Source organism: Poecile atricapillus, chromosome 3 (assembly GCF_030490865.1).
Source record: "Poecile atricapillus isolate bPoeAtr1 chromosome 3, bPoeAtr1.hap1, whole genome shotgun sequence".
Lineage (NCBI taxonomy): Eukaryota > Metazoa > Chordata > Aves > Passeriformes > Paridae > Poecile > Poecile atricapillus.
The window spans coordinates 57,052,747-57,078,198 of NC_081251.1; the positions used below are offsets into that span (position 1 = coordinate 57,052,747).

At 39.5% G+C, this 25,452-nt stretch overlaps 2 protein-coding genes across 3 annotated transcripts in view; both read right to left on the reverse strand.

The window, feature by feature from the left end:
• Positions 1 to 2,380: 2,380 nt before the first annotated feature.
• On the reverse strand, positions 2,381 to 13,544 carry ALDH8A1 (aldehyde dehydrogenase 8 family member A1). 2 transcript variants are annotated; one of them, XM_058834235.1, is made up of 7 exons: positions 13,302 to 13,544; positions 9,116 to 9,263; positions 8,578 to 8,733; positions 6,704 to 6,853; positions 5,820 to 6,076; positions 4,903 to 5,064; positions 2,381 to 3,488 (listed from the first exon to the last, which is right to left on the reverse strand). In XM_058834235.1, exons 1-7 carry the CDS (start codon positions 13,437 to 13,439, stop codon positions 3,036 to 3,038), a joined length of 1,464 nt encoding a protein of 487 aa, XP_058690218.1. In that variant the 5' UTR covers positions 13,440 to 13,544; the 3' UTR covers positions 2,381 to 3,035. The 2 variants fall into 2 exon arrangements, with proteins under 2 accessions (XP_058690218.1, XP_058690219.1); XM_058834236.1 differs by lacking the exon at positions 13,302 to 13,544 and adding an exon at positions 12,060 to 12,199.
• A 2,284-nt stretch (positions 13,545 to 15,828) lies between these two features.
• The window catches only part of HBS1L (HBS1 like translational GTPase), a 59,055-nt gene continuing 49,431 nt past the window's right edge, over positions 15,829 to 25,452 (reverse strand). Inside the window, exons 13-18 of the mRNA XM_058834234.1 lie at positions 23,033 to 23,137; positions 20,952 to 21,042; positions 19,177 to 19,285; positions 18,486 to 18,586; positions 17,418 to 17,562; positions 15,829 to 16,489 (exon numbers count right to left, since the gene is read on the reverse strand). Coding sequence (XP_058690217.1) covers positions 16,478 to 16,489; positions 17,418 to 17,562; positions 18,486 to 18,586; positions 19,177 to 19,285; positions 20,952 to 21,042; positions 23,033 to 23,137 — 563 coding nt within the window. The 3' untranslated portion in view covers positions 15,829 to 16,477. The remainder of the gene's footprint in view (positions 16,490 to 17,417; positions 17,563 to 18,485; positions 18,587 to 19,176; positions 19,286 to 20,951; positions 21,043 to 23,032; positions 23,138 to 25,452) is intronic.

Consider the following 25,452-nt stretch of genomic DNA (forward strand, 5'->3'; position numbering starts at 1 on the left):
GTGTCTTTTTCTTTCATTATCCTTTTTTGTTGTTGTTGTTATTAAGAGGAAAGTCTTAAGTATCTGACTCTGCCTGTGAAGTTGAATCTTAAGGTATAGCTTTCTGAAGTTTGGAAATTCAAAGCTTGGGTTTTAAAACTAGACTAGCTTACAGACTAGCTTCTGCACTTTTAAGTTAAACATGAAACTTTCTCTGACCCAAAAAGTCAAGTCTGTTTTCATCCCTGAGAGTTTTACAGATATGTCTTGCTTTGCCTGAGTTACAAACACTGTGGGAACATGGACATAGCTTGATTTGAATATAAACATTAGAGCCAATGTGTTCCCTCTCCAAACAATATGCAGAGTCTCCCTAAGCAAAGCTGCTTTCAGGCATTATACAATAACTGGGTACAGATACAAACAGGCTGAGAAAGATCTGAAATAGAACAAAAATAACCCTATGCTAATTGAGAGCTGTAAAGGATGGCAAATATATTAAGACCTTCCCATGTAAAGTAATCATCTCACACCAGCGAGATAATCTTCTAGTGTTAAACAGAACTGTACTCACTCCATCAGTAAGAATTAACAGATGGAGCAACTCTTTGAGATTTACATAACAGTAATTAAACAAATCCTCACAATGGCCACATGATTCCATGCACAAGCCAGGGCAGACTACAAAAAAAAAAAAAAAGCTTTACTGTCATGTTGGAAAATTCCAGAATGTGTAGCCTGAAGAGCTCTGTAAGAGCTGTCAGCCTCATGATTTGAATCAGCCTGTCTCATCCTCCAGGATATCCTCTTCACTGTCCACTTTGAGTGAGAGCAGAAAACTCAGAAATAAAGCAGCTGTAATAGACACCTTCATTATCTGTAGGAAGAAGTCCTTGGATTGCTTCATCTGTAAGATGAGACAGTTATCCATACATATTGCTACACTGCTCATAGCTCTTACAGAAGCTTCTTATAGGAAAGCTCTCTGTGCCCACAGAGAGCTCCTGGTACAAGCAGGTAACTTGTCCCATGGCACCTGTTTCACTGCCACAAGCACCAACCAGCAGCTCCCTTTGGGGCTAGGATCTGAGGAGGTAGGCATGGGAAATGCAAGAATTACCCATTACTGCTGGCTGGAAATTTCCCCACTGGGTAACACCCTCCCACCTGTACAAGCAAATGTGCAAATGTCTAGCAATCTAAAAGGGCAAGAAATAGCAGAATAAACAAAGTACTTGAACTGCACATTAACTGCAGAAGGAGGGAGTCCACCCACTGGAGATGGAAAATGCAGAAAGGGACAATGTTTTGTATCTTCACATGGGCTCTCCCTCCTGCCCAAAAGTCAGCAGCATCACTAGCACCAGCAGACCTCCCTTACCTCTCTGAGGTGCTGGACACAGAGATGATGGAATGGGGCTTCTCAGAAGTTCACCTCTGAGAAACCTTCACAATCATGTTGGACACAGAGCCACCACCTCCGTACCCCACACCTGGGGATCCTGCAGAGCTCTGTCCCCACCCCACCCACTATTCCACCTCTGGTGTCTTGGGCCAGAATCACATAGATGAACACACAGACCTTTGTCTCCAGGATGTGAAATGCATCTAGAAATCTCCCATGACATCTAACGCAAAGATAAAATCAAGCCCTGAAAGCAAATTCATCTCATTAAACCTGATCCTAGAGCAGATCCAGGTGGGGGAAGGTATCCATGCATTTCTATTAACTGTGCAATATCACATCTGCTGATGCTGAAAACGTCTGCCCCCCGCATCCCCCATCGCCCCCCAATTAATGAACTGCTTTGGGTTCTTATGCTCTTCCAAACAGGATGTGTAAATAGAAAAGAAATTGGCAGACTGAAACGTGCACTGATACGGCTGTTTATTCCCCTCCCAGCTGAGTGACTGGGGATTAAAAGCACCAAAGCAGGTGTTCTGCTGCCACCACATGGTCATGAACAGACCTAGGCATTTTAAAAATAAAATGCTTATGCTTCTTCAGAGTTCATCAATTCACTAAGCCTATCATTTTTACGTATTCCCTTCACATGCCTTCAGCTGGGGGTTCTTGTACCAAACCCATCAAATGCCCATGGCTCCAACTTGGCTGCTAGGTCTGCTCTGCAACCAGGTGGCATCCAGAGATGTGGAGGTGTATCCAACTCTATTTTTCTTTTTGTTGAAAGCAAACAAGTTTGTGAGATACCAGATTTAAAAAAAATCTCTGCAAACAAATGAGAAAGAGTTGGAAGTTGGTTTTAAATTTTGGTGACAAACATTTCCAACAGTTCATTCTCTCAGGACTAAATTCTAGGTTTTATTAATGAAGAGTGACGCTGTCTGTGATGTAGCCGTATTTTTGTGTAGGGATGTAAAAACCACCATCACTGAGGTCTCAAAGTGACAAAAGGCTTTAATTTCAAAATAGTCAGAGAACAGCTATTAGGATGATTCAGGTCCCTACCATAAAGGTTATAATTAAAACATTTATTGTCTCCATGAATAGCAAGAGAAAGTCATGACCCCATGGTTTAAAAACACTTAGTAGATTAAAGGTAGTTCCTCAGGCTTTCAGTGTAGTATAAATCCTTGTCAGATATCAGTGAAGTACAATATGGGTGGATATGTGGACCATCCTGTTTATAGTGAAAATGAACTCATTTCTCTTCACAGTATCAGTCTCACTAAGTGCTTGCTACTTTGTCCCTCAAGGTAATTCACCAACCAGAGCTACTGTCATATATTACACTTTCTCCAATCTGCCTTAAAGAGACAGATTTTGGAGGCAGGAATATAAAAATATCAAAAATATTTAGAACCTGTAAGACAGGCAAGTCATCTTGCTTGGGATGGGTTGATTGTGCTGTCCATACTGATCTTCTCATCTGACATGAAAAGCTGACTTTAACATTAGCCCTTGGGATGATATTACTTGACCAAAATTCAAGAAAGGAATGGCCACAATAGCAGCCTGTGTTCTAAGGAGCCATTTTATGAAAGCTCAAATTGCTGTAATTTATTTCACTCTAAAATACTTCCGTTGACATATGTCAGTGCTTTATTGTGATGGTTTTGACCTCAGTGAAGAACTCGTAGGAATCCTTTGCTCCCTCCCTGCCTACGCCTGAAGCTTTCATCCCACCAAATGGCAAGTTCAGATCTCTCACAAGCCAGCAGTTGGTCCACACCAATCCAGACTGCAGCCTGTGTGCCACCCTGTGAACGCGTCCCACGTTGCTGGACCACACTGTGGCTGCCAAACCATATTTCACACCATTGGCTCTTCTGATCACCTCTTCTTCTGTATCAAATGCTACCACACATGTCACAGGACCAAAGATCTCTTCTTGCATGCAACAAGATTCATCCTTGACTTCAGCAATAACTGTGGGCAACATGAAATAGCCTTTCTGGTTGCTAGGTGGGAGGGCCAAAGGATCCACTCCCTCTCCACAGAGGACTTTGGCTCCTTCAGCCTGGGCTTTCTTCACATAGTTCCTTACCTGGGGAAGCAGCAGAAAAACATCACTGCTAAAGGACACCAAATCCTAAGGGTTAACACATCAGCAGGAGCTCCTGAACATCTCCAGCTGGAATATGCTGCCCTCTTACAACAGAGGGCAGCATTCCCTAACTTTTGTTGTTAGTTTCTGTGTATGCAAAACTCCGTATTACTTGCTGAAAAAAACCACTGTTTTCTACTTCCTAACACTTTCTAGCCTAGCAGACAACACTGCTGGCCCTTCCCACTAAGTACTGCCCAAAGGGTAGGGCCCCTGATGAAAACACAAGTGATCCCAGAGCCTCCTTCCCTTCTCCCAGGAGCCTGGGCAGCCTGCCATGTTTCCTGTCACGGTTCACTCATTTACTTTGAGGAATTAGTAGTATTTTCCTGCCTCACAGGCAAGGCTTTTTAATTGTTTAGATGCCACTAGGATAATGAAGCCATGAATGCTACAGAAAATCCCATCAATAAATGATTAAAGATGTTTCCGTGGCTGCCGCTACCATATGCTTGCTGCCTTGAACACATAGGACGTACTGTTGATCTGCTTCTGCTGCTCTGAAATCGTTGCCTGGTTTCTCTCCTTACAGAAAGACCACAGAGATACCACAGGACTTTCTTATCTTTTTCTTCTTATAGCCATCTTAGTAGGTAAAACTTGGAAGTTCTCTGTGGTGCTACAGACCCAGGAACCTCAGGAAGTGGGTCTTTCTACCACTCTACTTCAGAACAAGGGAACTTGGAGAACCTCCTGAGGCATCAGGCAGCATATCAAAGGTCTGGCTTTCTCTCACTCTGTGGTTTTTTGGTCGGCTTCTTGCGTCAGAGACTTCTGGGATATGAGCATCTGCTCTCCCTGAACTCTGACACCACAACTTTCATTTGATATAAGCCACTAAAGCAGACTGTGTCTAACTGTGCACCATCTCAGCTGCTCTCCACACACAGACCATTAAGAATTACTGCAAGCAGTTCCAGGAAACTGTTTTGTACAAACCAGAATTTGCCAGTGACATAAAAATAAAACTCTTACCTTGTCAACTAACTTATTTGGAAAATTAGTGATCTTAGTAAAATGCACTATTAAAATATAAGAAAATGTTGTTGAACTCTAAGATTTGTGAATATAACTTCAGGACTTAGAAACCATTAAAAATATCTCATTCAAACAGGAGGAAACATTCTTTTGCCATTTAAAATAATTTTCCCCAGAGCATTTGATTTTTTTCAGAGTAATCACATGATCCCAAGCCACAGGCAACAGAAACCTCATTAAAAAGATACCTTATAAAGGCTTTGAGTTATCATCCCTCGGAGCTAATCTTGGAGATGACAAGATCCTTTCCCACATACTCCTGAAACTACCTTTTGTAGCCCTGAGATGGTATCACACAAACTCAGGGTAACATCACCTTTTCTAGATGCTCTTTACTTATTAGTGCTCCCACATCGATGGTAGGATCTGAGGGATTCCCAGTTTTCCACTTCTTTGCCTCTGCCACAAACCTCTTCAAAAACTCACTGTATATTCCCCTCTGAACAAAGATCCTGGAGGTGCAGAGACAGATTTCACCCTACCAAAAAGAAAGAAACAAACAAAAAATCAACAATATTGGTTCATGTTACACTGCACTATTGACATGCACTAGTAATTCCAACCCAGTTCACTTGTCACCCTGCGTCCTTGGGAGCGTAAACTACATTAACCAGCACTGCAAAGTGTGATTTTTTCCATATAAAAAACAAAAGGAGAAGGAAAAGGCAAAACAGTATCAGTATCATGCACTCATTACCATAACTAAATTTAATTTTATTGATTATATGTTTTCTTCTCCAACATTTTTTATAGGAAAAATGATTTCTAACTCTGAATGATCTCTCTCTTCATTTCCTGATAATCTCCCTCTGATACCAAGCTATTTTTCTAACATTTGTCTAGATATGATTTCCTGGCTTTCGTTCTCTCTCTGAGGGTGGTGATGAGGGAAGAATAATGTTGGTAAAATTTTGGGGGAAGTCCCCTAATTTACAGTGGGACTTAACAGCCGCTTTAAGCTGCTTCCCTGAGAGATAAGAAATGTATCTACTTTGCTGTTATCTTCTGATGGAGGGCACAAAGAAGAGCCTTTTATTACTTTGTTTCACTCCTTGTGGAATAATGAAACCTTTTTCACATTTTTCTACTTAGGATTTTCTCAAACACGGTCTTGAAGTAGACCTTGACAATTTGAGATTCAGATCCAAAGGTAGGTGCACACACACACACAAACCCTCAGAGGCGCCCCTCCTGCTGCCAATGTGGTTTATGTGTTACAGGGGTGGGAGGCACCTGGTTGGCAAAGCTGGACCTCACGGTGGTGGGGATGCACTGGCTCAAGTTGGCATCATCGAAGACGATGGCGGGGTTTTTGCCCCCCAGCTCCAGCGAGAGCCGCTTGCAGTGCGGAGCACTTTTCTCCGTGATCCGCTGGGCCGTCAGCGTGCTGCCCGTGAAGGAGAGCAGAGGCACGTCGGGGTGGCACACCAGGGCCTCTCCTGCCTTGGCACCCGTTCCAAACACGACATTCACCACCCCAGGAGGCACCCCTGATGGGAACAAAGGCACACAGTCATTGTACCCCCTCCTGTCACTCCAAGGGTGTCACTTAATTTCATTTTGTCCCTGAAATTAGAAAGTTTTCAGCAGCTCAAGAGTGAAAAATACTAACCTTTAACTTCAGTAGTAGCTGAAACCTGTGATGTTAGATAGCTCTATGGGTCATGGGTTAAATGATAAAACCAGTTCCACTAATCCAGCTTGTCTGACATGCACCACCAGAGACGCAGTGTACAGTCATGCAGGGAACAAGCAATTGTTCTCCCAGTTTTAATTAATAGCACACCAAATACAGCCATGACAGAGCTACTAAGAGCTGAGTCTCATGCCTTTATTCTCTCATGGCTCCTTTGCTTGCACCACAGACTGAGGACATTCATAAGTGGAGTGCAGGAGGAGCAAAACTTTTCATCAGAAGATAGTGGAAAAAATAGAGCAATAGCTGGATTGGGGAGACAGGACAGTTTGAGAACATAGAAAGCCTTTTGTTCTCCAGTGCAACCAGAGTCTTTCCCAAAGCCTTTGAGTACCTTCTGATTTCTGCAACTAAAAACAACCTGGTGCACAGACAAGCATTTCCACTCTATTCCTGCTCCTTAGCATGCTACAGGACTTACCTGCTTTCTCCAAGAGTTTGCACATCATCCAGGCTGTGACAGATGTCATCTCACTTGGCTTGGCAACCACAGTATTTCCACATGCAATGGCAGGAGCTATTTTCCAAGTCAACAAATACAGTGGCAAATTCCAAGGACTGATTAAACCAGCTACAAAATAAAACCACAAAGACGGGAGGTCAGTCTGCTGGGATAACTCATTTCTCTGACCTCAAGCAGTTATACACCAATTCAGATCTATGAAGGGAATTTGGCTATGACTTTTATTTCCAGACAAATGTACAATAAATTTGCAGCATTTCTCACAGGGTTTCTTTTCAGCATTTATTTTAACTCCTTAAAAGGTCTGTGGAAATGATTCTAAAAGTGATCAGCAGGACTCTCTGAATAAGTTTTGCAGCTTCTTCAGGGCAGAATCTTGTATTCTCAGGGAGTCTTCTAGTGTTCCACAGGAACATTAATGCAAGGTTAGCTATAAAAATAATTCACAACAACTGTGGTAATACTTTGTGTTAGCAAATGGCAGCAATTATAGAATGGTTTGGGTTGAGAGGGTCCTTAAAGATCATCTGGTTCCAACCCCCCAGTGACATCTTTCACTAGACCAGGTAGCTCAAAGCCCCATCCAACCTGGCCTTGAACACTGCCAGGCTTGGGGCATTGTCCATTTCTTCAGGCAACCTGTGCCAGTGCCTCATCACCCTCACTGTAAAGAATTTCTTCCTAACATGTGATCTAAACCTACCCTTGTTCAGTTTTAAGCCATTACCTCCTTGTCCTATCACTACACATCCTTATAAAAAGTCCCCCTTTAGCTCTCTTAAGGTCCCCCAAGGACTTTCTCTTCTCCATGCTAAATGTGCCAGCTCAGATCATATTCCCGATTTCTCTTGCTCTTTAAAGCTGGTTTTGGGTTTTTTTTCAATTTTAGTATTAAACAAACTCTGTATAACATATAGTTCACATTTTCCAGATAAATTCTAGTCTAACTTATGAGTGACAAAATTTATCACTGTGTAAACTGCTGTTCCAATGAATTGCTGAATGCCCAGAATTACTTTAAGTAATTGCCTTTAAGAATATTTTCACTTTGGATATTAATAGGAAATTATGAAAAAAAATCTGTAATTGTCACACATGACTCCTTAGAAAAGCTACAGGATTTCTTTCTGTTTGATGGAGCTGATGCAGTAAGGACTTCTCCTTATGAGAATAATTTAACCAGAAAAAGTCATGTTCTCCACTGCTCAAGAAAATTTTTAAAAGGGTCCTCTAAGTTAGCCTATTTTATGTTTTAAGTTCAAGAGTAAATGTGGGGAAATTACATATATTTAATGTTATATGTTATTTATATTATATATAACATAACCGAATAATGAAATCATTACAGCACCGTTACTTGTCAGCTCAGGACAACCACTTTATTTTCTAAAGCAGCAGCAGCATCTAGTGGCCGAGTCCAGCAATTCTCCAGCTAAGGTGGTTTATTCACCCCACGTGCCCTCGGGTCACAGACTCCTACTGCTTTCCCAAAGGAGAGGGGGATCCTGCTCTCCCCGCTGGAGCAGGACCTCAGCGCTCTGCACATCTCACTGATTCACAGCTGTAATGCTCACCCACAGACACACACAGACATTGTGAAGGTGAGAGCAATAGATTAAGCTTTTTAGGCATGAAAAATTTTCAATATTTTTTTTTTGTGCCATGAGGTAGCATAACTGATTTTACATGGAGTTGCTGATGCTTTAGCAGACAAGCCCATGTTTAGCACATGACTCAGAGACAATAAATGTTTTCAAAAAAATCTTTGATTTGTTGAGACCCTACTGAGGCAGACATTCTGCCAAGCTTTTCAGCATGTGAGGACATCATACCGACTCCCACAGGTGCCCTCGAGGTGTAGTGCACACAGCCCATGGCTGGCATTTCAGTGCACTCTGTGACGTGATGAAGGATGGAAGAGGCAAAGAATCGGAAGTTGTGCACAGCCCGAGGAATGTCCACCGTTCTGGCAAAAGTAATGGTTTTTCCTGAAACAAAAACAAACATGCTGCTGTTGTCATGGACAGAAACACTGCTTTATAGTCCACTCTGAAAGTTGACTTGTGTGTCTTTTGGGAAATCTCTTTTGTCCTGCACCCAAGTAATCCCCAGCACAGTGCAACTGTAGTCAATGACAACAGCTCCCTGCTAGGAATGCATTCCAAATATCTGACAACTGAAGTCAAAGTCAGCAATTCTGAAAAGCAAGAAAGCCCCAGGAATCCCAAATCAAAAACCTCCTGAAGGTTCTTGCACATCAACTCCAATTTGCTCCAACACTTCATACCATGCAAAAAATGTCATCCAAATCCTCCTTTTCAATATTCAGCAAGGCACACTGTATTCGAAATCTGCAGTTCCAGTTCTTACCCTGATCCTTTGACTCTGCTTGTGCAAATGCTTCCAGGTCATGTTCAATCAGATCTGCCAATTTGTTCAGGATCTGAGATCTTTCCATTGGACTTTTTGAGGACCAAATTGGGAAGGCATCTTTGGCAGCTTTGACAGCAGCTTCCACCTAAAAAAGCAAAAGAGGGATGGTGAATGCTAGCAAAAGGTTTAAGAAAATATTAAACACTCATCAGATTAATTAATATTTCAGAGACTAATAATCCAAACCACATTCTGGGAGGATGACAACTCCTTAGAGCTTCTCCATTGTTACCAAGACACTACCCCATAACTCAAGAAGTGTTACTGAAACAGAATATCTAGAAAACAAACTTCCACTGGAACTCTTTGTTTTTCTCCAAATTACAGCAACTTGTGGGCCACCCACCAGGCCTAAAGAAATACTGGACTGGTCAACTTGCACCATCAGGTGCCACTGGCCAGAACAAATAAAAAAAATATTGTTTCTCATGGAGAAAAGAACAAGAATCTACCCAGAGCAAATGCAGCTTCAGTCTAAACATGCACAACCCTTGCAACACAAGACTTCAGCCACACCAGGCAATGATGAAAGTAAGGCACTGGGGAAGAAATGGACTGGATGCTCTGCTAGCTCTTGATTTCTACCACTTGGTTCAAGCAAGGACTAGCAATATATTTAGGGAATGGACACTCAGAGAAAAATTTTATCTTACCTTATCACAGCTAGAAAGTCATTAATGACCTCACAGAAAAAAAAATAAACCTCCTTTTTAAGCTGTTGGGGTTTAGTCAGTTCTCTTGCCAGACACCTAACAAAGCCTACTGATAAGAATCATTACATGTATTTATATAGATGCACACCACTCCTATCAGTATTTTCCTTGAGATGTACATGAGTGCTGCATGGTCCTTCAGCCTGACATTTCTGAACAGTGGCAGATTACCAGCACTTTACTGAAGCAGACCCATCCTCAAAGGATTAAAACTCAGCAGAAGGCTTTCTGTCCCATCAGTCATTTCCTCTGGACTCTTAAAGGAAGTTACCTGCATCATTCATCTGTTGATTTATAAGCAGTTCCTACTACCAGTCTCACACTAACTAATCAATATCCTTCCATATTTTAATTACCTGCCCTATTTCCCAACTTTTGCTTCCTATACATCACTTATTCAATACTCCCAATGTCTAATATATGCATCAAAGTGGTGGTTTAGTCAAAGCTGTCTTAGCTGAGGTCGTAAAATTTTTCTCATGCAATTTCTTCAGTTTTGGAGATCCGCCAAAATCAATAATTAGGAGGATGCTGATGTAATATTAATCAGATCATTATGATCTCTCTGAATGTTGCCATATTGCTAGTTCCCATGAAGTCACTGAAGGCTCATATCCACCAATTCCACAAAACTAAGTTCCAAATTTGTTCCTTCAGATTGTGACGGGTCTTGAACAAAAAATCACAAAATATTTTACAGATACTCCAAAGACATTTTACTAATGAGGGCACAAAAGTTCAAGCAAGCAAAAAAATAAAATCTACCTAATCCTTCTCCTTCCCCCTCTCACACACATCAAAAAGTCTGGGCCCTATAAAAATAACACCCAGATTTTGAAAGCCAGAACAACACCAGTGCAGGGGGCGAGGTGGGAAATACACCAGCATGCAGAGGGTCACACTGATCATTGGCCAAGCTCAGAAGTCTAGACTCTTCTCTTTCCACTGTAGTTCAACAACCTCCTGCTCAAGTGCCAATGGCAGCAGGCTGTCAGCCACTGAACAGCTGAAGCAGGACCAAACCAGACCTGGGAAAGGGGAACTGCAGCATCCTGAGTGAGTCCAGTGTAGATGCTACGCTATCCTGAAAACGTTCACCCTCTGTGAAACCATACCACCTTCACTAATTAACTTGTCCTTCAACCCTCCCATCCTGTGCTGCTGCTCACCTGTCCTCTCCTCTGTGGCCTTTTCCACCAGGTGCTGCCAGGAGAGGAGACAGTCAATACTGCATTTTTAACCCTTCAGTGGGTTTAGAAGAAGGACAAAAATATTGCTTTTTCACAAACAGCAGAGGAGAAAACTAGCAAAGGAGGGAATTAAGTGGCTGTAGATTCATCTAGGAAAAAGTAAGAGGAAAAAAGGAGATTTGTAGAGAACGAAGCATACAAAGGTTGAACAGTTACTTAGTTTGACTAGCAAAAACCAGCAAAGAAAGTCAAGCCACAAAGAAAACACGCGCAAGAATTCAACTATGAACTCCTGTGTCTGAAACACTTCCTTCTGCTTTCCTCTTCTGCACGAGACAGACAGAGACAAACAACACACAATCCAGACCCATTGTAAAAGGTTGCTATCAAAATACCCCAAGCTGAACTGCCCTCAGGACAAGATGTTTGCTTCTGCAGGGGATGATGTGCAGGAGCCAGGTTCTTTAAAGAGAAGTGTTTTCAAAGTAGATATTCGCCAGCACTAGTTAGTCCTCATCAGTCTGTCCTTTGGATATACAGGGCACCTGCTCATTTTGCTGTGGTACTGCTGTGTACAACTTAAGATATCTAGCTGGGGAACAAACTAACCACTAGAAAAAAGAAATAAAAAAAATCAGTGTTTTTGGCAGAAAGTGGATAAAATGGCCACAAATCTAACCTGCATTAAACTCCAGGGTCAGCATCACACTTGATGTCTCCCCTTGTTTCACCTTCTAACTTCCCTGTAAAATTAACCAAGATAATGCATATTACTGGACATTGAGCCTTGCTAGAAACCAGCATCCTGAGTCCTTTGTTGAACTCTGGTCTAAATGCTTACTTTGGTATCTCTAGATAACCTTGAGTAGTACGTGATTGCATTTTCTTCAGCACATTCCATAAGTCACCAGCGGATGCCAGCTCTGCAGAGCACAACCTTCTTGTATAGTTGTCTAAAGTCAGGACTAAAGCACTCACCAAATTTACAAGTCTTTAAACTGGGTTCCCATTGCTACACACAAACACCGACTCAGAAAGCTGAAAGAGAAAAGCATTGCTCTTAGGATGTTTGAACTGTATCTCTAGAGTGGCCAGCAGCCTCTGACATTCTCAGATCTCTCTGGTTTTAATGATTTTGCAAATAAATGGACAGGAAGATTTGCACCTGCACATCAAAGAGCAAACTTTTCAGGCATAATTAGGATTGGAATGAACTTACACAGATGTATTCCAACAAACCTGTTACTCTTTAACCCTTGGTCATCAGCATCTAACAAATATTTACCCAGTTGAAATTACAGTGCAAAGGTTTCTGCTGAGAGAAGCTGTCAATAAGGCTGAAATGCAAGTGAAGGGAGCAGCTATACACTGTAGTAGTTTGTTTTAAAAACCATTTTCAAAATGCTGTCCACTATTTGACAATATTTTCCAAGCCCTCTGTGCTATCCAAACTTCTGTGGTCACTTCCCTCTTCAGTAAGTCTGAAACACTACTTTGGACACAGACTTGTAGGTCCCCTATAAAGCAGCATCAATGAAACTGCAGCTCCCCTGATGAACATCATTGCCTATCCACACCTGAATACATACAGGGTTCCAGGAAACATTCACCCCAGTAGAGAGCACAAGGCGAGGAAACCCTATGGATGCAGAGGTTTGTTATAAGGAAACGCACTCATCACAGCCACTCAATATCCAACTGCTAATATCAAAAACAGACAGGCCTGAAAGCTTTTTACCATCTTCAGAGAAGAGACACCAAGCCAAAAACCCTTTTAAGTGAAAACTGCAAATCATCAAGACACTAAGGGAGACCACAGTTGCATATGGTGCCTCTAAATTTATTTACAGAAAAGATCAATAAACACTGTTCTCACTTACAGATTGTTTATATTTACAGCCTGTCTGGGTGTTACTATTAATTTATGCACAAGGCATCTCCTACCATGTGAGCTAAAGGAGCTCCATGCAAATTACTGAAGCTTTACTGATTCACACCAGAATCCAGAGCATAACTTTCTAATAGCAAAATGTAAAAAAATGACAGCATTTGCTGCATCAGCAGTGGATTACGCAATAGTACAATATAATCAAGAACTTAATATTTAAGCATTGAAATCATAATTTTTCTTTTCTCTCACCTCCAGCCTCACTCACTCAAAAGGTTATTGTTACATGCATTAACATTTTTTACTTCTTTGTACATGCGGATAGTACTCACCTCTTCTTTGCCACTATCTGGAACTCTGCAATAGACATCTCCGGTGGAAGGATTATAGGAGTCTATGTAGGAAGAACAGGGAACAAATTTGCCACCTATGAAGTTTTCCAGCACTAAAAGAGCCTTTGAGTGAGCCATTGTTGGCTGCTTGCTTCACCTGTGATGTTTTTTCAACAAGGCATCAATTTAGATTAGTATGTCTGTATGTATTTGCACAGCGAGTCCGAACTCCTCCCCCCTCCCTCTGTCTTCCCTGCACCACTTGCTTACAAGTGGGAACAAACCCTGGCAACAACAGCAGGAAAGAGCAAAGGGGAAAAAAGTTAGTACTTCTGTGACACTTGGTTCTTTTTCAGGAGCTGAAGGAGGAAAAAACAGCATAGTTGCTGGAAGCCAGCTTTTCTCTGTCTATAGGAAATAAAGTACTGGAAAAAAGAAACAAAAAGAATGATTTGACAGGGGAATCCTGTAACAGTTTTTCAAGTTACAGTTTGAAGACATTCTGCAAGAACTAAACAAAGTAACACTCAAACACCTAGCCAGGAACCTGCTTCTAAGTGTCAGCAGACAAAAGAAATTACTCTTAAGACCAGCATGTCTGTACCTCATGTTCACAGTTTTTTTATTATCAATACTTTTCCTTGCATCCCAAAACCAATGCATCTATCAAACCAGAAGATTTTAATTACTAAGAAACTCTTTTCCACCAGTATCCCCAAACATCAAACAACACAAACAGCTGAATGACCACTCAACTCAAACATCTGAGAAGCACAATCCTGCCTGGTATGCTGCTGTATGTTGTCAGAGATTCATCTTTTTTTTTCCCCCTACAAAAAATGCAAGAGATTGGCTGTCATGCTTTCCCTTCCATAGATATTCCAGTGGAAGCCACCCTACTACAGAGAAGCCTGTTACATATAATTAGTTTTTCCATTAACTTCCCAAGAACCTAAACTGCTTGCTAAGAGCTGCGTAAAAGACATTTTCTCCAAAACAATGCTGAGAATTATCAAATTGCTTTAAGATTGCATGCCACCTCCTTGTTCTCCAGAGACAATCAAAACAGTACACCCAGAGAGCAGTATGTTCTCACCAGGAGATTGTGAGTATCTCAATCAGCAGTTTAGGAAGGTTTTGCATCCTAGACAACTGCCAAGCCATCAAGTCTCACATGGATCAACATGCAATCATATTTTGATTGAAGAAAGGCGATATGCTTCTATTGCACAACAACAGATCATTTATGCTTCAACTGAGTGGCACCTCTAGGCAGAGTTCAAATCTGTGTTGAAAGGTAGTGCAGTCACGTTGAAACTGGATTATGTAATACCTCTGCTTCTCTCAGTCTGCAAACTGGGAAAGCATGCAGTAGCTTTTCTGTCATGACAGATAAGTGAGCCTCAAAATTTAATGCAAACATGTGTGAGAGAGTTATCAGAGGTTCACCCTGTTTCACATTTCTTGTCCATAAACTAAGGAATTTATGCAAGTCTTAGAACTGAAAACTATCTCCTGACTTAAGCGCAACCTAAACATTATCAAAGTTTGAAGGCAAGCCCAAGTGAAGAGGTTCAGTGCAGGAGCTTGGCAGTATAAATCTCTGGAATCCAACAAGGGCACCAGTAGCATGTTGAAACTGGTAAATATTTAAGTGCAATTTTTGGTCTATAAAAAAGGCATTAACAATTAGTGAAAATTCATAAACTTGGTAGTAACAGTTTTCAGCTTTCATAAGCTTTTACAAAAGTCATTTCCACATAAAGCATTGCTGATACTCCTACAAATATCCATGCAGTCAACAGTACTATTCATCTATGTGATCAAGTGCAGGTAGCTACTGAATTGGGGCTAAAGCACCTAAGTGCAAAAAAACCCCAAGAAATCCTGAGTGAAGAGTAGGTACAGACCATACAGGACTGTGAACTAAATAACAACCATAGTGGTTTTGTGTTCTCCACTACTGTGGACACAGCTTTACTTCGGTTAACCCCACAGACCGATGCTCTGGAGCAAGTGCTTCATTTCCTGCTTCCCACCACTAACTCTGGGCAATGGTGAATTGTCTCCACTCTGCATTCATATACAGGTCCTGAAATACCTGAGCTCCTCTCGCAATTCCTACCAAAAAAACTTCCAAGTTGCAGTAAAGTGTGTCTGTCCTGAGCTGGAAGAGGCAGAAGGACCCTCCTTTCAACTGGGAGGTTTCATCTGCCCCATTACTGAAAAGCAGGAAGGAGTCACAGGCGTAAGTCAGCATAATTTGACTTTAGCAGACACCACAAGATTAAACTGTCAGCCTTTGTTCAAAAGAGCACTAAGTCTGGATGAAAGAGATGTGTACACACAGCGGCTGCACTGAGTAACATGAGAAAAACTGAAATTATTTCTTCAGAAAGCCAACTTGGATGCCAGTTTCGCATTTTAACTCATAAGTTTACTCTGAAACTTCTCAGTTATGGTAAGTGAAGAATGATTTAACACAATTTAGGAGTGTTTAAATAACAAAAGATGAGGGAGACAAAAATGCTCAGACAAATCTATTTTATTATTCTTACTGTTTAAAAAATAAAATTAGCCAAAGTTGGCACAGCTTCCACTACACAGCAAAAGAAAATTTCTTTTTCCTTAAATAAATTTTGGGACAGGGAAAACAATCCCATGATAATACTACATGCCATTCTCTTGAAAACAAGGTAAATAGTTCTTTTTTTCCCTGAATATGCATTCAACTCAAACCTAAAAATATTTTAGACCAATAAAGTTACTTTACTGAATTAATGTGCAGCAAAAAAGCAATCAAAGAAAACATGTAAACAATTTATGTCTGGAAGTAAGGAGTTTGTTTCATGATAATTCATAATCTTTTTATCTAATTCAACTTTCTAATATTTTTCATCAACTTCTCTAAGGGCTAAATTCCACACGGAGAATGAGGCTCTTGAGATCAAGAAGTGCAACACTTGCAGTTCCTTGTCAGTTGGCATCTTCTATACTGCAGCAGGAGAGACTGATGAAGGGATCCCCAGATGTCTCACACAATTTGACTTTTGCCACCACCATCTTCTCCCCAGTTAATTGCACTTGTTCCTTCAACTGAAATAATTGGATTCTTACATTGAAGTTCGGATATCTGACTGAGTTTTGTTTGGACGGTGGAAATTCTGTCACCACTGTCATTCTTTAATCTAAAAATATAAGCAAATGGAAAAAATTAAGTACTAAGTGTAAAATTATCTGTGTTCTTCAGTATTATATAGTTGTGGAAAAAAATAATTCCTTTTCTGCTTAAATTCTCAGAACAAGAAGACAAGTAATAAAATAGCATATCAAAGAGGTTATTTAGTCCCAATTCTACAAACATTAGTCTAGTTCTAAACATTGCAGATCTCAATAGAATCCCACTCAACTCAACTTAATGAAAAATTGGAGCAATCCATCCTATTTCTGGATCTTATTTAAGACCAGACAGATTTTTAGGAGCATTATACATTCATAAGGCCTCTGACTGACCTAGAACATCATTTTTACACATACATGGAGAAACCAGAAAGGTTCATACTCTAAGTTTTGACATTAAATGACTCAGTCTTAAGTTCTCAGTACCAGAATTTGCTTAATGTGGAACATTTTTAAAAGGGACAGCTAGAGGAACATTAATATTTTTTCCTTCTCATAGAAGATAAAACATTTATGTTTAGACCCACGGTCTTTGCTTTCTCTCACAGAGGATCAGAAAAATTTTTAGGCATCAGTAAGAATCAAATGTACAATTGTCTTTAATTTTAACAGAAAAAGACATTGGACCCAATCTAGACACAGTAAAAATGGCCAACACTTCTTATTTACAAACTGCTTCCAGTATATTCATACAAGCAGATTTCAAAAAGACTGATGTATGTTGACTCAATGGGAAAGAGAGGAAATTGTAAACAGAGTAATTTTTACTCCTAATAAATTAAACAGAATCATGAAAAGTTTTCCTCACATCTTGCAGAAGCAATGTCTCTTTTTTAGCAAAAAAACCTCACTTTTTAGGCTAGAAGGTCTAAAACAGATCTTAACCATCACTTCATTCCTCTGCAGTACAGAAAGTCTATTACAAAAATGCCATACCTCTGTAACAACTCCTGCAGCAATAGTGGAACCACTATAGCGTAACATAAACCTCCCCAGCTCTTTAAAATCTTTGTACAACTCTAGAGCAACAGGCCTTTGAGTTTGTAGTTCTATTAGAGCATTCTGGCCTTTAGCCAAGAACCTGTAGGTAAAAAAGCAGAAAATTCTATCAGAAATGTATGCACGGTTAAATGAAGAAAAGAATACTGAATAAATAGAAAAAAATAATTTCAGAAGATGCAGAATATAATTATCAAGCTTGATTTCAAGTATAACCCAAGCCATGAAACTAAAAACACATTTGCCTGGAGTATACATTTTAATAAGGCATCTAAGTTTTCTTCAAAAAGTTCTTGGCACTCACCACAGCATTTAACAAATTGTTTTGAAGCTAATTATCTCATTAACACCTGTTTTTTCATGTCAAGTGGAAATCAAGTCTTGTTTCAACCCCACAACTAAAGAGCAAATTCATTACTTTGTAGGAGTCTGCAACAGTTTCAGACATGGAATTTCTGGAAAAGGATTATTCTGAAAATGTTGTATGTGTCAAATAGCATTTCTAGCCAAATACAGCGTTAAATAACTAAAGGGACGTTACTGTTGTTGTATGCAAAAACTCCCTAAATTTCTTTTGCTGACTGACACACTGTCTAGTTAAGCATGTTTTAGACCATCTAAAGAGCTAGCCATCTCCAGAATTATATAAGGATCCCATGCTTTAACAGTAAAAAAAAGAAATACTGTTAAAAAAAAAAAAAAAAAGAGAGGGAGAGAGAGTGAAAAATCCTTTAAGTGAAGGGCTGCTGATCTAGGATTCATTCCCAATTCTGCAAGTGACTTTAGGCCTAAGTCATTGAACTTCTCAGGTGCTCTGCATTTATCAAGAGGGCAGGAGGTTTTTCAGTTTGTAAAGCACATTGAAATCCAAACATGAAACCAACTAAAACAATAAAAGCATATTCTTATAGCATACAATTGGTTCATAGTGGAAACTGCTTGATGTACTGTGTATTAAATGTCAACCCAATTCTTGAGTAATTATTAACTATTCATAACACTTACTTAGGTTTTTTCTTTGTCACTTCACCAGTGCTCTTGTGCAGGACACTCAACAGTCTTGTAATAGTAGCAGGTTCACTTACTGTTTGATAGTGTAAAAGCACCTGAAAATATTTTTTGCAGTTATTAAACATCCTACAGTAATCAGCAATCCTAGGTGTTAATAGTTGAAAACAGCAGCTTGTTTTAAGACTGATTTTTTAAACAAATAATTATAAAACTTCTCTCACTGGAGTGAGAGATCCAGTACACATCCAGCAACTGCTCCTAGTTCCTAAACTTTGTGATCACGACTAACGTGACACAAAGGCTATATTTTATGTCATCATAAATACATCTTTCATCCTTTAGTGCTTTGCTTTTGCCACTTCAGTGCATTTCCGTAGCATGAACTGATACTTTATTTTAAAAGGTATCTTACACTTAAGTGCATCATCATATTTCCACAAGATGTGAGCTTCTAAAGCCTAGCTGTGGTTGAACTCACATTCCCTGAATTGGCTCAGCTATGTATTAAAAGCCAGCAAGAATATGCATGAACAGCCACAGTGGCCTCTTCTATCCATTTCAAATTACAGAAGAATCTGTTTCCCATGGACAGACAGAACCAATTCTGGATTCTGAATGTGTCATATTCAGGAGGTCAAACAGGCAAAGCCCTGACCTGCCATGAGCAGTTTTCACAGAGACTTACAGGAAATCCTTTAGTGATTGGAACCTCAATATTGAAGATGAGAACCCGAGCTCTGAACCGAGTGCAAACTTTAATGGGCTCCTTGGGATCACAAAATACACAGCCTACACTAGAAGAGAGAACAACAAAAAAATAAAGAATCAAATAAACAGACCTCTCTCAACAAAGAAGTGTTAAAAAATTATCCTTTTCCAGTACAGTGATTAAGATAAGCAAATGAAAAGCAACACCACTTTAATATAACCAGGGTAGTGGGGGGTTGTAGGTGCATGCATATCCAGGAACATCATATTAAAACCTGTTACAAAATGCGTTCCTAGACAATGTCTACCTTATTTTGTGTGTATGCATGAAGGGCTCTGTCTAGCTCAGTGAACAATTACATCCACTGCTAATCAGTTTCTGAAAATGTCATTGTTTCCTGTGTGCAGATATTTTTAAGAATTAGACTTTCATTCAGAGATTCAGGGCTTCCGTTCAACAGCATAAAATACTGCAGGGTGCCTAAAATTACCAAACTGCTGCCTGTAGCTCAAATATTTTCTGGATAATAAAGGAACATCATAATCAGGACTCAAAACCTGAGCTTTCAGCAACACTCATTTCCAAAAAATTCTACATGGAATCCCAAGAAAGCTGCTGCTAGTTACAGGTAAGTAGACTAGACACAGCTTTTTCACAGGGGATAGTTTTAGCTAATTAAAATTAAAGGAAAATCAATACCATACGGAAAAACATGATGGAAGGAAAAACCAGCATGATAAAACATATACATCAAATTTCATCAGTATCAAGAGGGCTTGAAAATTCATAGCTTTTCTTGACAACTCTAACAGATCTCCAAAAGATGAATGACGTCAAGGTAACCAATTGACTCAAGACTTCATTCAACAACTAGAACGAGACTTCCCTCACCCTTTCACCACTGAGAATCCCACCCCGCTATGAAATGGCAACACTTGTTCAAGTGTTCAACAACTAGAACGAGACTTCCCTCACCCTTTCACCACTGAGAATCCCACCCCGCTATGAAATGGCAACACTTGTTCCTTAAATCAGAGCACAGATCTGAAAAACTATCAACACAAGGAGATTTTCAAAGAGTAGCTTGAAAGTTTGCTGTCTGAACGAACTGGAATGCAGAAAAGGTGAACAAATTGTGGATCCAATTATCTGGCCTGAGCAACAACTGACACTTGAGGCTAATGCTTAGCATGAATCCTACAGAATGGAAAAGAGACAAAGAGATTTGCTACACCCTCAATATCAGACCACCCCTTAGCAAAACATTTAGGAAAATAAATCTTACAAGCAGCTAAATGTATTGAATAAACAGTTTCCATCAATTTCACTCGTAAAGATTTACTTATTAATACAACATGGCAGTTGTTTGCATGTGTCCTGTTAGAATGACTGATACTTTGAGAAGTTCTTTAAAAATTTTCTGTTTTATTTAGCAACACATGTTGAATTTATTTGGCAAGTAAAATGTCCAAGGAGTAGTCTAAAAGAAAGGGCTTGGAAAGCTATTGGTGTCAGCACTGGGGCAAAGGATGAAAACTGATAGCATTTTTCTGAGGCTGCCGTTGCACATGCAGCAGATGTTTCCAACGTTTGTACATGCAAGCCAGGTGATATGCATCACTTTGGTTTTAAATATCCTGGTAGCCACATCATTCTTCAAGTAAACTGCTGCAATGTAGCCCAGTGTAATGGTTATACAGCTTTTCATTAAAAACAAACCGTTACTTAGACTGAAACCCAGTTTTGCTCACTTGATTTTGATGATATCCATGCCGGTCAAAGTGAGACTAACGTGATCTCCTGCTGCAGCCCAATCAACTGGTTCATCATGCAGTGTGATTCCTGGAAATGAGTAAGAACAGAACCTCACAGTGAAGTACCTAGGTTCCAAGCTACAAACAAACAGCTCTGTTTGGGCCATTTGTGCTTCATCAACCATTACTCATCAATTTTCGGTATGAATGGGTTGAGAGTAAAAGCTTTTTAACTGAGAAGACCAAGGAAGCCTTTCTTTCCCCTTGGTGAGGATTCACTATTCTCTCTCACCACACCCTGCACCATAACATGGCCTTATTTAAGCCAGAGGAGGGGACCTGGCCCTTGTCGCCAGCACAGATGACGCAATCCTGAAAACGCTGTAGTACTAATATCTCCATATCTGCCCCACCCATCCTTTGAGGCACACGCACATCCTAGACCGCATCTTTCATATACTTTAATGGTACTGTGTCAACTTTCATTTACCTTAAGTGGGTTTGCTGACTCTTTCATAAAAAAGCATAACTGAAGCCTTTCGTTCGCGGCATCGTGTCTATTAGAAAGCACCTTTACAAGCAATTTAATTCGGATTTTTTATGTATTTTAATTTCTTTAAAAGACAACCTGGCTGATAGGTGAGGACAAGACTAATTAGTTCTGACTGAATATCCTGTGGTTTCTGGTGGACACCGAGAGAAAAAGAAAAAACCTGTTTTTTTAGAAATACTGCATATAGTTATAGCATCTAGTTCTATTTTGCTGCAGATTGTACCTCTCGACATGCAGATTTGTTCCCAGAACCAATTGCTAAAAACATGACAGAAAGCACGATTCAGCTATAATCATGTTAAGTACCATTTTTTAAGCAGTGCTGATAATTATTTTGATACATCTGTCATTATCACAGAATGAAAGAAATTTAGCCTCTTGAAATGAACAATTTGTAGCCTAATGTGCACATTGCCTTAAGTAAATACTGTATGCTAAATGAAATTATTACTCCTTTACATTAAATATAAATAGCATATGCTTAATGAACTTATATGCCTAACCTTCACTTGCATTTCAGTCATAGGAGAGGCAGTACAAAAGAAAAACTGCTGCTGGAGATATTCAGACATCTTTTTCCATGGTACTTCCTTCACTCCCCACACAGAGGAGTGACTACACTGGTCTGCTACCCAAATTCATCCACATTATTGTAACACTCCTGTGCAAGTGAATAATGTGCATAGAACTGTATAAGCTGATAAGACTGAAGAGCTTCCCAAATTAGCACTGAACAAGCTGGGTTTGGAACAGAACAGACAACCAAACCAACACATTGCTGAATACTTAGATAAAAAAAAACCTATTCATATCTCAAGGACTCCATTTTTTATTCACTGGCTAATGTAGGAAAATCATAATTTTATCTTTCTATTTGCATATGAAACAAAACCAACTGTGCAGTACAAAAACAGCAAGCTTAATCAGGAAACAGCTAAGCACTTAATGTCTAGCTATTTCTTTTCAGAAATCAAATACATTGAAATTAAAATCAAATTTTCTTCTCCTTTCTAGTTGCTCAAGACAACTATATCCTGAAAGTTTGATACTATGAAAGGATCAGTGACAAATCTTACAACATCAAAAAGGAGCAATGATTTTATTCTCAAGCTTTATCACAATCAATTCGTAAGATTAATTTCTAAAGGTTGTTCAACATCCTCACACTTCCTAACACCAGAGACACTCCACAGTAAAGCTGAGTACTAATGATTCCTGTATTGAATATCTTTACAGATATTGCTGGAACTCAAATGTTTTTACAGGGTCTTCATAAAGCAATGTCAAAAGCCACAAGGCTATAACACTAGGATTATCTGATATGGTAAAAAAAAAAAGCATGCAAGATTTCACATACTCTTCACGGACATATTTATACAGACACAGTCACATCTAAAGAAATTCGTTTTATGCTTTCACAATTTATGTTTGACAGTTAGTATCAGTTTGACAGTATGCTACCATTTCAGTAACTGTTTCTAGCCCAGTATTGACCTGAAAGTAAACATGTTTCTGAAGACTGTACCTTTTGCAGTGCAAGTTTCATTGGGAGGCATTGCCAGAAGTCGTTCTCCAACCTGAATATAGCCTGCTTCTATTTTACCAGTCACACAAAATCCAGAACCTTGGTCTGTAACAAACACAGCAACAATTTCAAAAAAACTTCAAAATACAGTCAGTTTCCCATCAGAAGTTAGTCCTTCACCGATGCATAGACAAATTTTTTATAAAATTAAGATTTTTTTTTCCCTTTTCAGCAGTGTTCAGTACTTGCAAGTTAGCCAGCTGCGCATCATAATGAAAATGAAACATTAAATTCAAAACCTCTAGATCTTATATTTTGCAGAACTAAGGAAGAAATATTCTTCTTTAAACAAATGTAGGTACATAAAGAAATATTTTTTTAGTTTTTTCAGTATTAGACTAAGTCCCTTGATTTCTAGCAATATTATTTAATTCAACACTTTCTCACAGGTAAAAGGAATATGACAGACCTCTCATAATAATTCTCATGCATACAGGTGCAAATTCCTATGCTATTTACTGTTTAACTGAGCCAGAATCCTACATACTCTATCTGCATATTACTTTTACTCCTGGAAAAATCAAAGAATGATTCAGTTTCATTTAATATAAGAAACTATTATAACTGGAGATGATGTAAGTATTTCTGAATAAAAAATCTATAAAGTTTTTGTCCTCAATGTCCTAATGGTTCATCACTTAAATGATATGCCAGTTACTTTCCACAGATATGCTACTCATGCACATTTTGCACATACACCTTAACAAATGCTTCATCTTCTTAGCATGTGTGTTTGAAAAGAACTCTCTGAACTGATTCTACAATGACATTTTCAGTATCCACACAAACAACAAATAATCTTTTGCTGAACATCAGAACTCAGCAATATAAGCAAGCATCTTAGTATTTTGTGTCGCACATTAAATTAAAAGCTGAATTTAAAGCTGAATTTAAAAGAACAAGTTGATCTCAAAATTTGAGGTTACTTACTACCAACTCGCTCTTTGTATTCATCACAGATACTGATGAATGCTTCTGTGTAATGAATGCTTCTATCTTTCTATCTGGAAAAATATTACCAGTATGCCTGCATGCTAATCTCCCTCTTCATTCCATCAAACGAGATGAAACATAGACAATTAACAGATGACATCAAATGTCAAAGAGAAAACTGTCAAAGCTTGTACCGGCTAGAAAAAAAATACCCAAGTCATGTTCCAGACACCACCTCAATATGGCACACAAAGCAACCTGAAGTTGGTTTGGCAAGCACTTGTGGCAACCAGAAACATGAATTGATTCCAGGTTCTCAATCACTCCCAAGCACAATCAAGAACTATTTATCTTTTGTTCACATCATCACCAGGTCTGGCTTGGTAAACCAATGTGGTCTTTGAAGCTTCACCAACTGCCATGCTGGTTGCTTCCCAAAATGTGTCAAGCTCCTTCAGTTCCCCCTGAAATCAGAGCAAGTGCAAAATGGACGCTGGGGGACAGAATAAGGGCATAAAAAATGGCCCAATTCCTGTGTGTCAAGGCATTTGGGTTCTTCCAAGACATGTTCTTTGTCCTCAGGATTTAAACAAGGCATTTTCGGGTCAGATGAGTCATACCACAGACAGAATTAGAATCCAGCAATAATGCAGCAGCAAAGGGATTTACAGGGACCTCTCAGACCAGGAAATAGCTTGCCTGGAGAGAATGAATATGAGGAGGACTGTGGAGGATAATAGCTAAAAGCTGGCTGAGGCAGGTGAATCATATGTGAGCAGCCTCAACAGAGAACGGGGTTTTCCTGACTATGTAGGAGTACACTCAGCACTCTCACTTTTTACACTTCTATGGACAGCTCCCCCTGAGCATGCACAGGTACTGGAACAGAGCTGAGAACAACTGTTGCTTCATGTACTTGTATCTACAGCTACTTCCTCTGGTGGCATCAAAGTTAATTAAGTATTGAGATCATAATATAAGAAAAAATAGCTTAAAAAAACACCTAAAAGGCCGCATTTAGTGATAAACCCTCTATATGTAAATTGAGTCCCTTCCAAAGTCATTATTTTTTTGCATACTTTAGCAAAAGAGATGTAGACAAAATTGCTCATTTTGTGAAACTTTGCTCAGCCTAAAAATGATGATTGCAGCTGAAAAGCTGTGATATTATTTTGAAAGATCTCAATCAATAATCCTAACACACTTTCCCACAGCTCACATAGTTAAAGAAGAAAAAATAAATGCAGAGATGGCATAGATGACCAAACCAGTGATATCACACTGGGGTAAATTCCCATGCAAGTTTTCAATATTTAGCACTATGGCTTCCAATAAATCAGCTAACCAAGGGCATGCACAGTATCTAGTGTTTTCTCAAAGGCCCATATGAAAATTGCACAAACCTGGTATTTCCAGGTTTATACTAC

Coding starts and splice junctions, on each gene's coding strand:
- ALDH8A1 (XM_058834235.1), bottom strand. CDS start 13,439: ATGGCTCACTCAAAGGCTCTTTTAGTGCTGGAAAACTTCATAGGTGGC. Junction 9,264..13,301: donor CAGATAGTGGCAAAGAAGAG/GTGAGTACTATC, acceptor TTGCTTTTTTAG/GTGGAAGCTGCTGTCAAAGC. Junction 5,065..5,819: donor GGTCCAGCTTTGCCAACCAG/GTGCCTCCCACC, acceptor TCTTTTTGGTAG/GGTGAAATCTGTCTCTGCAC.